Consider the following 12500-nt stretch of genomic DNA (forward strand, 5'->3'; position numbering starts at 1 on the left):
AAAACGTACGAAAACTCAAGAGAAATAATTCAGCAGCTTGTCACATTTTCTTTCCATGGAGAGGTTGGGATGGATCTAGATGGTCTAAAGAGAGAAGCTTATTCTCTATTCTGGAAGCAAGCCCTGGAGGACTACTTCGAAGGAAGTTCTACATTTGTTCCGCGAGTAAGTCCAGAGATTGAAGAGTCCACGATGAGGACACTTGGACGTATTATCAGCCACCAATATGTCCTCACTGGCATATTCCCTGTTCATATCAACAGGACATTTATGGTGGCTACGCTTTGTGGACGACAGGCAGTAAGTGACGAAGACCTCATAGGGGATTTCCTGGAATACATATCAGAAAATGAATCCCAGGAGTTGAAAGCGATCCTAGCACAGTCAGACCAAGGAGAGCTCTCTGGTGAATCTTGTGAGTTTTTGCTGGATTTTTTCAGCGACTACCAGGTAACCAAAAGGCCATCGGCTTCCAACCTCAAATCCACTTTGGTGCAAGTAGCCAAGAATGAGTTGTTATCAAAACCTGCTATGGCTATGGATGGTATGAGAGAAGGTCTTCTGGATGGAGACTTTGAAAATTTGTGGAATTGTTCGAAAGAGGATGTACCAAAGATGTATCAAAGGATACAGCTTACGCCACAACGAGTTATTGCAATGCTTGCAGAAGAGCCATCTACTCATCTAAACAAGTCCAGGGCCAAAATTTTCTCTTACCTGAAGAAATACATAAGGTACCTTAGCCGTAAGGAGCTTGCTCGATTTCTTCGTTACGTCACTGGCAGTCCTGTAACAGTTGTGGAGTGTATCAAGGTGATCTTTCACGTTAATGAGTTAGGATCCTTACCACACCCTCGCACACATACTTGTGCAGCCTCAATCGACTTGCCTGATGGTGGGTATGCTAGTTTTAACGACTTTAGAATCCAAATGGATTCTCTACTAAACAATGAACTTGCATGGAAATTCACATCATTGTGAGCAGCTTGAAGGTAAAAGGACACAATGTAACAGTGATTCAGAGTATAAAGGGATTCAGCTTAACAATGATTAACTTAAAAATGTTCAAGTGACTTTTATTACTTGTACTGTTTGTTCCTGTTCAGCCTTTTTACTTTTAAATTGCACGTTTTTGGTTAAGACTTCAATTATCCTTGTAATCATATTCCATGCGGTAGCTGTTGAAAACGTTTTCTACGCATATCTCGAGTGGTGTTGGTACACTCGTTGAAGTAATAAGGATAGTGCTGCACATCGCAATAGGGGATTAATTATTCTTTTCTTTTTTTATGTATCATTCACGTTGACTCTCATAGGTTATGTTAACGTAACACTTTTAAAACGGAATGGAAAATAGTTCGTTACCTGCTATTTACATTGCTGTTCTACCTTGTTGAGTTCATAGATTTCGAATTACCAGGCCAGATGATCTCTTTACAATACACTGTACTGTAAAGAGTGTGAATGGTGGGTCAGGCAGTTTCTCTCCCCCACAGGTGTGTAGTTTATGAATGAAAATAATCCGTTCTTAGTGTCAAATGTTTAACGTCCTTTCCACATTTAGAAAACATATTGGAAACGAAGGAGAAATAAAGTTCATTTTAATTAGTATTTTCAATTGTTTTACTTGCGCGGCTCGGTATCCAGCTACGGAAAAAGATAGCGGCATTAGATCTGACCAACAATAAATACCGTGCGATGTACATTTGACCACACTGAATATTTTGCGAACCTAACACAGCCCAAAGGCCGCATAGAAAGTTTTGTTTTTGCGTGTCCCAAAAAACACTGTTCATGATGGGTAACCTGTGAACAGGAGTGAAATTCAACCATTCTTTTATGGTATGGCATTAATATGGTCCAGTAAATCAAAGTAGAGTTGGAGAGCTTCCTCTGCTGTTGTAGCTGGTTCTAGACCTTCATCCTCCATGATTAGATCGCAGAGCTCTTTAAAGTAGGGACATCCTTTCGCTTGTGGTTGCTCGGCACACGTATCCTGTGCGATTTCGATTTCGTCGATGTCAACAGGAGTCATGTAATCTTGACTCTCAGCTGATGCTGGAACGAAGTAGAGTACATCTGGCTTTCCCGACGGAGATTCCACATTGCTAGACGGTCGAATTCGGTGAACATTCCATTCCAGTGCAGCTCTGTGTAGTTCACTTTGTATGACATCCATGAAACAGAACTTCAGGCATTCGCGGTGTATTATATCATCATCGTGATACAAACCAGAATCTCTCAAGTCCTTAAAAAATGTAATCCACCATTCTGCACATCCTTGCCTCAAACGTCCCCACCATGCTTCAATTCTTTGGTTTGCTGTAGATTTCCCATACATGAAACTTTTATCACCTGCAAAGTCGTAATTCATGGACCGCCGAAAAAAACGCTGAATAGCTGCTAAGTTCCTGTTCTCAGATCCCCTATCTCCACGTACAATCCTTGCCGTACCTCCTAACTGTCTTGCATAGTCTAAGAAATATTGAGCTACTATACGAGGGTCGTTGTTCGAAGATGCAACCTCCAGACATAGGATCCTTCGACTAAAGCCATCAATTGCACCATGAATGCAGAATCCAAACGGTTTTAGTTTGTCGTAGCCGTCAATGTGCCATAAGTAATTTGGTCCTTTACACCTGTAAATTCGTCGTCGTAGTCTATGCTGTGACCTATGCTCCACCCCTTCAGGATCAAAAACCCTCAAAACATGTCGAACGACTTCCCTCGTAGTAACAAGACCGTGCTGATTGATGAGTCTCTGATGCATTGCTCGATATCCGAGAAGGCTTCCACTCCCCTTGAGTTCCTCCTCGACTGCTTCTACCACCTCATTCAAATTACTTCGACGCCGACGTCTTGTACATCCCAACCGTCTGAGTATTCTTTTCAATTGTCTTAACGAGATCCCGATACCATGTACACTTACGAGAAATAATGCAATTTCAGGTGCAGTAAGCCCAAGATTGAAGTAGTCCTTGATTATCTCGTCGCGTATTACTGCATTGTTCCTTATTGCCGGAGAGTAAGATGGAAGCACTGCCAGCGATGTAGAGCACACCGAAATGAAAAAGAAAACGGCGAAAAACCTCATAGCTATACTGTAAAGCCAAGGCAAAACGGACTACCTATTGTTTATAGGAGTCTACGTTGTTTTCAAATAAAACAACCTGGCCGGCTGATGCACCAGGCAGCTAAGTCGCAAGAAAGTAGCAAGAAAGTCGCAGCTAAGTCGCAAGAAAGTCGCAGCTAAGTCGCAAGAAAGTCGCAGCTAAGTCGCAAGAAAGTAGCAAGAAAGTCGCAGCTAAGTCGCAAGAAAGTAGCAAGAAAGTCGCAGCTAAGTCGCAAGAAAGTAGCAAGAAAGTCGCAGCTAAGTCGCAAGAAAGTAGCAAGAAAGTCGCAGCTAAGTCGCAAGAAAGTAGCAAGAAAGTCGCAGCTAAGTCGCAAGAAAGTAGCAAGAAAGTCGCAGCTAAGTCGCAAGAAAGTAGCAAGAAAGTCGCAGCTAAGTCGCAAGAAAGTAGCAAGAAAGTAGCAAGAAAGTCGCAGCTAACTCGCAAGAAAGTAGCAGCTAAGTCGCAAGTGAAAAAAAAGAGAGAGGAAAGTGTATGTCCCTTTGAAGCCACCGTATAGATCTTGTGTTCAGAATATTTTACATTTTTTTTTTACATTTTTCAAACCTTTCTTTGTAGAAGGATTCCTTCAATCTCTCCAAGAGTGTACGTTTTGAAAGATCTTCGTCACCTTTTACAGACATCTTGGTTCTTTAATATTGTCCTCACATGTAATTGTAGTCAGGAAATGTACCAGGTAATTTTCGAGCATTGTTAACTGTACATCTTAGAATCAGGCAAGAAAGCAACACTTTGAAAGAACACTGTCATTACATATACCCAAGTATTCAATGCAAGTTAATCAAGGGCAAGGCATTCAAGAAATTAGCTTCAAAATTTATCACTGTCAGAGGAAGCCATCTTGGCCGAAAAATGCAGGGAACTGAGACCGAACCTGAATCCCTAGTGCCAGTCCCTGAGTGGCCCACCGTATTTACCCATGGCGCTTGCCTCAAAAGCGGCGTTTATTTTAAGGGGCGCTATTCCAAAACTTGACGCGACGCCGGAATGTCTTCTTAAAATTTTTCCAAAACATTTCTTGTCCGCCAAGAGCCTAACAGGGAATTTTTTTGATCTGGCATAGCCTACTTGAAGTAGCACCTTCCCCCTAGGGTACTGCCACGGGAAGATAAACTTCTCAGAATTCTCAGAAATCTTGCACGTCAAATAGGCCTCTAGGCATCAAATGTGATTGGTCAATATTTATAGCATTCCACGAATTTTAGAGATTGCGCATTAAACTAAGTGTAATCTGTCAGTCAGCCCAATCAATAAGCTCGTTTAGGTCAATGATTACACAGTTTTCAAAACTTTGGTTTGATATCAAGTTTAGTATCATAATGCAGTAAATGGTTTGAACCCGGGGGTAACGTGTGAAGGTGTAGTCTGATCGTCCGGGTGAGTGTAGTCCTGAGAAGGACTGTTGTCGGTGGCAGTGACTGACGTTTCGACAACTTGTGCGGAAGTCATCATCAGAGTCAAGTGAGTGATTGTTGTCAGTAGAATGTTCTTATTCCAGTTCGTGTGAAATGATCGGTTGGTTTTGCCGTGATGTTATTGGCTGTGAGACTCAAGTGACGTAAGTCGTTCGTGATTGGTCTGTTTCGGTCTGTCGGTAAAGCTAGGTTGTTCTTTTTCGGTCGTTTGTGATGTTTATGTCGTGAATGAGTCGTTTGTATGGGGCGGGTAGTTGTTGACATCTGTTTAGGGGAGTCTGTTCTAAGTTAGTAAACCAGCTTTCCAGAGTCAGTCGTTGAAAATAGTCAGTGCTGTAGGTTAGGCATTGCGCAGAGTCCCAGTCAATGTTGTGGTTGGTAAGTCGATGGTGTTCAGCAATGTGATTGCTGACATCACCTTTCCTCGTCGCCCGTCTGTGTTCAGTCAGTCTTGTTGTGAGGTTTCTGCCAGTCTCACCGATGTAGGAGGCTTGGCAGTCGGAACAATTGATCATTTAGTATCATAGGTGACAAATTACTCCTTAATTTTGGCGCGAAATCTCAGCGTTAATTTTTAATTTCATATGTGAAATTACAAAATTGTCATGGTAACATCTCTTGTATCTCGATCAGAGCCAAGATGGCGTCGAGATTTAAGACGGTGACCCTTGAAGAAGTTACGAACTTAAAAGAAGCGGCCGATAATTTATAAACAGGCACGAAGAATTCGAAAGGTGTTTTTTGTGAAGAAACTCAGAAAATTACGAACTTTAACAATAATGTATGCTTTAAACGAAAACTATATTCCTTTTCATGGTCTCGGTTTTCGATAGAATAAACCAGTAAAAACAATTACGATTGTGAACGTAATTTGTCACCCACGATATTAAAAGGTAATCAAATGGTTTTCTTGTGAAATTAGGAAATAATTTCATTTGCGTTTTGTCAAAATTCTGTTGATTTCCATCGCCTTAAGGCTCGGGAAATTATCAGAATTTTGACAAAACGCGCGTGAAATTATTTCCTAATTTCACTCGTCGCCATTTGATTACACATACAAATATGATGACAAGGAGTTTGACTAATGGTCCTGGGTCGTGAGTACAAAACGTGGATCGTGGGTGTAAGTCGTGGGTCGTGGGTGTGGGTAAAAGTCGTGGGTGTGGGTAGTACTTAATAATTAATGGTTAATAGCTCATATTTTATAATATTGATAGTACTTCTAATAATTAATTACTGTTATTATTGTAGGGGAGAATGGTTTATTCGGAATCCGGCCGACGGACGAGCTTACCGAGTAGTAATTCTTGGGTGAAAAAGGTTCTTGACAGTGAAAATAAATAACCATTACTATACCTTGCTTAATTAGATGGCCTTTTTCAGGGCATCTTCTTCGCTGTCCTGCTGGTAAGCTCGCATCCAGGTTTGGCTGTCATCTGGAGTATTCTGATCTCCCGATACAACTCCGGCGTAAGTTCTTTTGGCTGACATAATTGACCAAATAAAGCGAAAACAGGAAAAGTTAACAGCGACTGCTTGAGAAAATCCGATCTTTGAACCATACAAAAAACCTGGGCACACAAAGTACGTACTACCGTGAAGTACATGTAATACTTCTTGACGAACAATGAAACGTATGTTTCTTGAGTACGTTTGATTTCGCAACTCTGTCGAGTTTGGTCTTTGTCAGATAAAAAATGAATCATTTAAACTATTAGAACCTCTTCATTTATTTATTTACTTATTTCAATAATTCTTCTGATCTAGTTTATTTTATGATTTGGAAAACGACCTGGCTAGTTAAATGGAGGAAGAAAAATTTTAAGATTGTAATCGGTTCTTCGTTTAATTTTATGTCACCGATGCCAGTTGTCGACGTGATCAATTTAACATAGTTCTGCGATTTCCATAGTTATTTCCTAGAATATTTCCGCCATGCTGAGATGGAAACCCTTTCCTGAAAAAAACAAAACAACAAACAGCAAAGTGAAGAGACGGTTTTTTGACAAGAGTAGAATTTTGTAATTGTATAATTAACTAATGTACTGAAATTTTGCAAATCCATCTGAAAATGTGTCAATAAAATGGTTATGATTTTTTTTAAATTTGCTGTATAATAAGTGTTGAATAGAGGGATTCGAAACCTCCTGACTAATTTACGACCAAATTAACGGGAGACTCAATTTATTAGAAGGAAAGACTGAGATATTTTAAAAATTTCATTGAATAGCTAATTCCGGAGGTAATATTCCTACAGGATTCAAGCCCACCGGAGGTTTGTAACGCAATACGGTAATGCTCAATCTTAAAAGCTGATTGATAGCCCAAGAAGCTGGCGGGTTTGTGCGCGCATTGAAGCGTTTTAAGCAGAGAAGCCGCATGAAGTTTAATGCTCGAATTAGCTGCTCCGCCACCTTTATTTTTATCGCTGGTCATGAACAACTACCAACTAGGCCCGTTACCCGGAGGGATTTCCAGCGATGCTCAGTTTTTTCGGCAAATTGTCCAATTAACTCTCACACTCTAACTCTAACGAGATGCAGTTTTTGTTTTGCTGAAGCTCCTGTGAACAACGTTAAGTAATTAGTCGCGTTGTTGTTCAGTTTCCTGTTCAGTAAACTTTAAGGCAATGGTTGTGACCTTTGTCGTCTCGGTTATCGCTTCTTAAAAGCGATAACCGAGCGATAAAACTTTTATAATATGCCTGAGAGGACATGGGTAGAAGGTAAAAAAATCAACATCTGGAAAAAGAAACATATCGTGTGTGAGCAAAAGCCCATTTGAACGAGAAAATCAGTAGTAAAACGGCTTGATAAATATTCACGTCAGTAATATTATGGCTTTGTGATGCGTTCAGTTGTGTATGTAATTAAAGCATGATAACAAAACATCGTGTGGAGTCGGTGTTTCGTTACACCTTTGTTCAGTGCTGCGGTGTTAATAGTGAATTGTGGGTAAAACAGAGGAATAAGTGGAGGGAGGAATGGCAAGAAAAGGACTGGTGATGGATAGGAGGAAAAATCAAGGATTTGGCTCAAGAGCTTTTTTGTACAAGTCACGCTTATCCCAACACCTTCCAAAAAACTTTGATTGGTCGAAGCTATAATGAGGGTGAGCCTCTATTCTGACACACTGTCTATTATCTGATTGAAAACATGTCTATCTCAGGTGACAGCTACATAATGAGCTTTAAATGTCTGAGGTCAGGCTAAACTTAACAATTCTCAGCAATCTTGCATGTTAAATATGTCTTCAGGCATCTCATGTAATTGGTCAAAATTAATAGCATCTCAACCACAAGACTGTTAAGTTGTTTAACAGATATTTGGCGTCACGATAGTTGCTAATTATACCGGGATTTATGTATATGTGCACGATCCTTCGCAGTAAAGCACTATTTGAGCAATAGTGAAAATCAGACCTGAAAAAAATTTCAGGCCTGTACGGGACTCGAACCACTGACCTCTGCGATACTAGTGCAGCGCTCTACCAATTGAGCTAACAAGCCAACTGAGAGCAGGCCATCAAATTAATTCGACATGAACCCGTAGATGATAAATCAAACAACAACAAACATATGAAACATATGTATGAACTGCGGTTATGAAACGTATATGTGCACGATCCTATACGTTTCATAACCGCAGTTCATACATATGTTTCATATGTTTGTTGTTGTTTGATTTATCATCTACGGGTTCATGTCGAATTAATTTGATGGCCTGCTCTCAGTTGGCTTGTTAGCTCAATTGGTAGAGCGCTGCACTAGTATCGCAGAGGTCAGTGGTTCGAGTCCCGTACAGGCCTGAAATTTTTTTCAGGTCTGATTTTCACTATTGCTCAAATAGTGCTTTACTGCGAAGGATCGTGCACATATACGTTTCATAACCGCAGTTCATACATATGTTTCATATGTTTGTTGTTGTTATACCGGGATTATCGATTGTACTGTTAGTCCGCGAGTTTTTTGCTCTGTATTCTAAAAGGAAAGTCCGCTTTACACAAAACAAAAGTGACAAAACGGAAAAAGAAACAGATGAAATCCATGACAAGCAATTTTATGCTGCTTAAGGGCACAGTTCCGTTTTCCTCTTGCTCTGATGTGCGAAATCACAAACATGCGTGAAGGGACTGGTAACCAAAAATTAAAAAACCACCAAAGAGAGATAGGAAAAATCCATCGATAAGGACCACCATGGTCTCCTCACCAGTGACTAAAGAGTCAAGTCCCTGTCTCATTATCTCTTGAGAAAAGAATATTTTGACAATTAAATTGGCTGGAAGAGCGAAAATGAAAAGCCGGAAGAAGTGGAGAACAGAATGTTCAGAGTAGAAGAAACGAAAAGAGGTAGCCGGAGATAGGAGGATTTCGGTTTCCATTCAAAACTTATTTGAGCGAAACTTAGCCAATGTATTCATTTTCGGCGCGTTCAGTTATTTCACGCCTGTTGACCAATCAATAAATCCTCAAGCAGGTTCGAGTTAACGTTTCTGTAAATAGCGTCGAGTGATAATTTTAAAGTCTATGAATGAAATACTTACGCTGTGTGGAATTATAAAATAATAGTAAAACAGTGATACAAAACAGTACCTAAATTTAAATCAAATGGAGATACATGTACCGCGCGGGAGCATGGAGGCAAGAGTTGGTGAGGCAAAAAGGCACTGAGAGGGGTGGGGAGAGCATATGCTTGCGCGTGACTTTCACTCGGCATAAGGACAACGAGTTGACATGTTTAGCTGTTGCGTGTGTTGCCCAAGATAAAACAAACCATCTCCACTTATCTACAACAAACTTTTAAGATTAAGCTGCATAAGCCACTGATTATGTTAACCTATCAAAATAAACGTCATACAGAGTCTATTCTTTTTTAAAATCACGCTCTTCCCAAACACTTTCAATTAAGCTTCGCGATTGGCCGAGACCATACTGAAGCCACTCTTCCACTGAAACCTGTCCGCCATCTGATTGAAAACATGTCTGTCTGCAACTGCACAGTGAGCATCAAAATGATCAAGGTCGCGGCAACTTACACGATTGTCAGAAATCTCGCTTGTCAATTACCACATGTATTTCATCAGGCGCTCCCCCTATTAAACAGTCGGGTACGAAGACTAGTTAGTATTTTCAATGAAAAATGGCCTATTTATTTGAAAAATTTCGAGCTAGCACTACGATAGCGTCTAGTTTTTTCTGAAAATCACGCTCTCATTTAACACCTTCGCCATTGGTGATGGCCATTCTGGAGACTCACTGAAGGTCAGCCAATCTTCCTAAAACCTGTCAACCATCTGATGAGAACATGTTTGTCTACCGAGGTCAAACCGTATAAAATTAGAAGTATTCTCAGAAATCTTGCATGTCAAATACGCCTTTAGGCATCGCATCTGATTCGTTAATATTCATAGCATTTCATTCGCAAGACAACAACTGTTTTGTTAGGGGTGTTTAATACGTGCAGCAAAATCCTTCCTTTCAAGCCGCTAAACATGGATATCAAAACCTTACTTGACAATCTTCATGAAGAGGTTTCCTGTCCGGTGTGCATGACCACATTTACTGAACCAAAGCAGCTGCCATGTTTACACAGCTTCTGCCTTCACTGTTTAGAAGGAATTCAAAGAAACAGTGGCCGCCATGATGTCATAACGTGTCCTGAGTGTCGCAAGGAGAGTCAAGTCCCTGGTGGAAACCTTAAAGATCTGCCCACTAACTTTCGTATCAACAGTTTACTGGATGTGCTGGCCATAAGGGAGTGCAGTTCTACTGGAGTCAAGTGCAGAAACTGCGACAAAAGAACAGTGCAAAGTTTCTACTGTTTTCAGTGTTGTGCATTCTGGTGTGAAGAGTGTATTACTGTGCATAACTTACTCCGAGAAAACAAAGAACACCGAGTACTTGCCCTGAAAGATTTTGAAGATCAAGATATTGAAGATATCATGAAGCGACCAGCATTTTGTTCACGACAAGGCCACGAAAAGAAAAAGTTGAAATTCTTCTGTGTCAAATGTGAAGAAACTGTTTGTTCTTCATGCGTTGTAACCGCTCACGATGGACATGTTAAAGTACTATTAGAAGAAGCGGCCAATGAAAAGAAATCGCTAGTCATGTCCACGATTGAATCCAACAAAGCAAAAGCACAAAGGATGAGAAACAAAATCTTGAAACTTGACGAGAGTTGTCATAACATCGAAGCAAACGTTGCCAAAGTAAAAAGAAGCGCGCAACAGTTTGCAGAAAGCATGATCGCAGTTATTGAAGCCAAGAAACAGGAAATCTTTAATGAAGCGGATCATGAGGCGCAACAATCCCTGGAACGTTTGCGAATACAAAGGATCGAAATGGAACAGAAAGTCAAAATGATCGAAACAGCAGTCACAAAATTTGAAACGCTTTTAAAGCGAAGCACCAGCGCAGAGCTTGCAGAGTTAGATAAGGCAATAAACACAATCATCCCGAAAGAAGTCGACGATGAGCGCGAACAACTGGACTGTGACCTCGAAGGTCTGCGTCAATTAATCTTTGAGGAAAACGAAGCCTTAAAGGCAAAAACAATACAAGGAGGAATTGGCCGTGTTTTTAGCTCTGAGTCGAAAGCGGATCAGTCGACTGCTAAAGGAAAAGGACTCACTGAAGCGATTATTGGAATTCAAGCGAACTTTGTTTTAACAACAAAAAATGCCAAAGGGCAACAATGTTACGAAAAGCGCGACCGAGTAACTGCGGAAATAAAAAATCAGGAAGGCCATGACTGTGCAACAGAAGTGCGAGTGAAAGATAACCACGATGGTAGCTACAAAGTCAGTTATTTTGCCAAAGAAACCGGAAGATGCGAGGCAGTAGTCAAAGTGAATGAGGAAGAAGCTGGAGGCAGTCCTTTCTCGATTGAAGTTTCACCAAGACAATTCAGACCCGTGTTATCTTTAGGACAACATGGCTCGTCTCCTGGAATGTTAAGCGCACCCTGGGGAGTGGCAGTGAATGAACGTGATGAAATTGCAGTGACTGTGTTCGATAACTACAGGGTTCAGGTATTCAGTAGCGATGGAACTTACTTAAGATCTTTTGGTAGTAAAGGTGATAAACAAGGCGAGTTCAACCGGTCTGCTGGGATAGCTTTTGATAAAAACAATAACATTATAGTGGCGGACTGTCATAACCACCGTGTTCAGTTGTTCAGTGAGCAGGGTGAGTACCTGAGCCAGTTTGGTGGGAAAGGAAATCGTGATCACCAGCTGTTTAACCCTCTTGGCTTATCTGTAGAGAATGACGGAAATATAATTATTGCTGATTCAAACAACAAATTAATCAAGATGTTTTCTCCTAAAGGCCATTTTTTAAATAAATTCGGTGGTGAGGGTTCTTTAACCTTTCCCTTTCACTGCATACAGTATGAAAAATATCTCATAGTGTCAGACTCAGCTGAACATTGTATCAAAGTGTTTGATAGGAATGGTAACTTTTTGTACAGATTTGGAAATAAGGGGGAGGGGGATGGGGAGTTCAATAACCCTCGTTGTTTATCAGTTAACAAGGCAGGACACCTGATGGTCTGTGATTCACAGAATCACAGAGTTCAGGTATTTGATCTTAGTGGAAAGTTTATAACAAAATTTGGATCAAAAGGAGACAAAAAAGGAGAATTTAATGCTCCTGTCTCTGCTGCAGTGCTCAGCGATGGTCGAATACTTGTGTCTGAATATATTAACGATCGCATTCAGATATTCGAATAGACTAACATCAGTACGCCTTAAAAGATTTGAATTAATTTTATGCAACTTTTAAACATGAAACTACTCTGGACAAGTGATGTATGTTCTCAGTAAGAATATTTTGAACTACAAAACAACCAATCACATCACAAATTTCAGAGATTGCGCATTAGAACCCTTCAACTCCCAAAGATCTGATTAGTCAATTCTACCCTCTGGCTGCTACACATTTCTTTGTGAA

The 12500-nt window shown here is 40.5% G+C and overlaps 3 protein-coding genes across 3 annotated transcripts in view; 2 read left to right on the forward strand and 1 right to left on the reverse strand.

Annotated features, from left to right (window-relative positions):
- The window catches only part of LOC148729900 (uncharacterized), a 7604-nt gene extending 5995 nt beyond the window's left edge, over positions 1-1609 (forward strand). Inside the window, exon 4 of the mRNA XM_088761486.1 lies at positions 1-1609. This exon is cut by the window's left edge and continues 93 nt beyond it. Within this exon, the coding sequence (XP_088617612.1) occupies positions 1-981 (981 nt within the window). The 3' untranslated portion in view covers positions 982-1609.
- Positions 1575-3094, reverse strand: LOC148729902 (uncharacterized). The gene has a single exon (XM_088761738.1). It carries the CDS (start codon positions 3092-3094, stop codon positions 1838-1840), a length of 1257 nt encoding a protein of 418 aa, XP_088617864.1. The 3' UTR covers positions 1575-1837.
- A 6774-nt stretch (positions 3095-9868) lies between these two features.
- The window catches only part of LOC148729903 (E3 ubiquitin-protein ligase TRIM45-like), a 3167-nt gene continuing 535 nt past the window's right edge, over positions 9869-12500 (forward strand). Inside the window, exon 1 of the mRNA XM_088761581.1 lies at positions 9869-12500. This exon is cut by the window's right edge and continues 535 nt beyond it. Coding sequence (XP_088617707.1) covers positions 10037-12280 — 2244 coding nt within the window. The 5' untranslated portion in view covers positions 9869-10036 and the 3' untranslated portion in view covers positions 12281-12500.

The sequence above is a fragment of the Stylophora pistillata genome, chromosome 5 (genome assembly GCF_964205215.1).
Source record: "Stylophora pistillata chromosome 5, jaStyPist1.2, whole genome shotgun sequence".
Taxonomy (NCBI): domain Eukaryota; kingdom Metazoa; phylum Cnidaria; class Anthozoa; order Scleractinia; family Pocilloporidae; genus Stylophora; species Stylophora pistillata.

Bases quoted from the DNA above. Each gene is read 5' to 3' on its own strand.
- LOC148729902 (XM_088761738.1), bottom strand. From the start codon at position 3,094: ATGAGGTTTTTCGCCGTTTTCTTTTTCATTTCGGTGTGCTCTACATCG.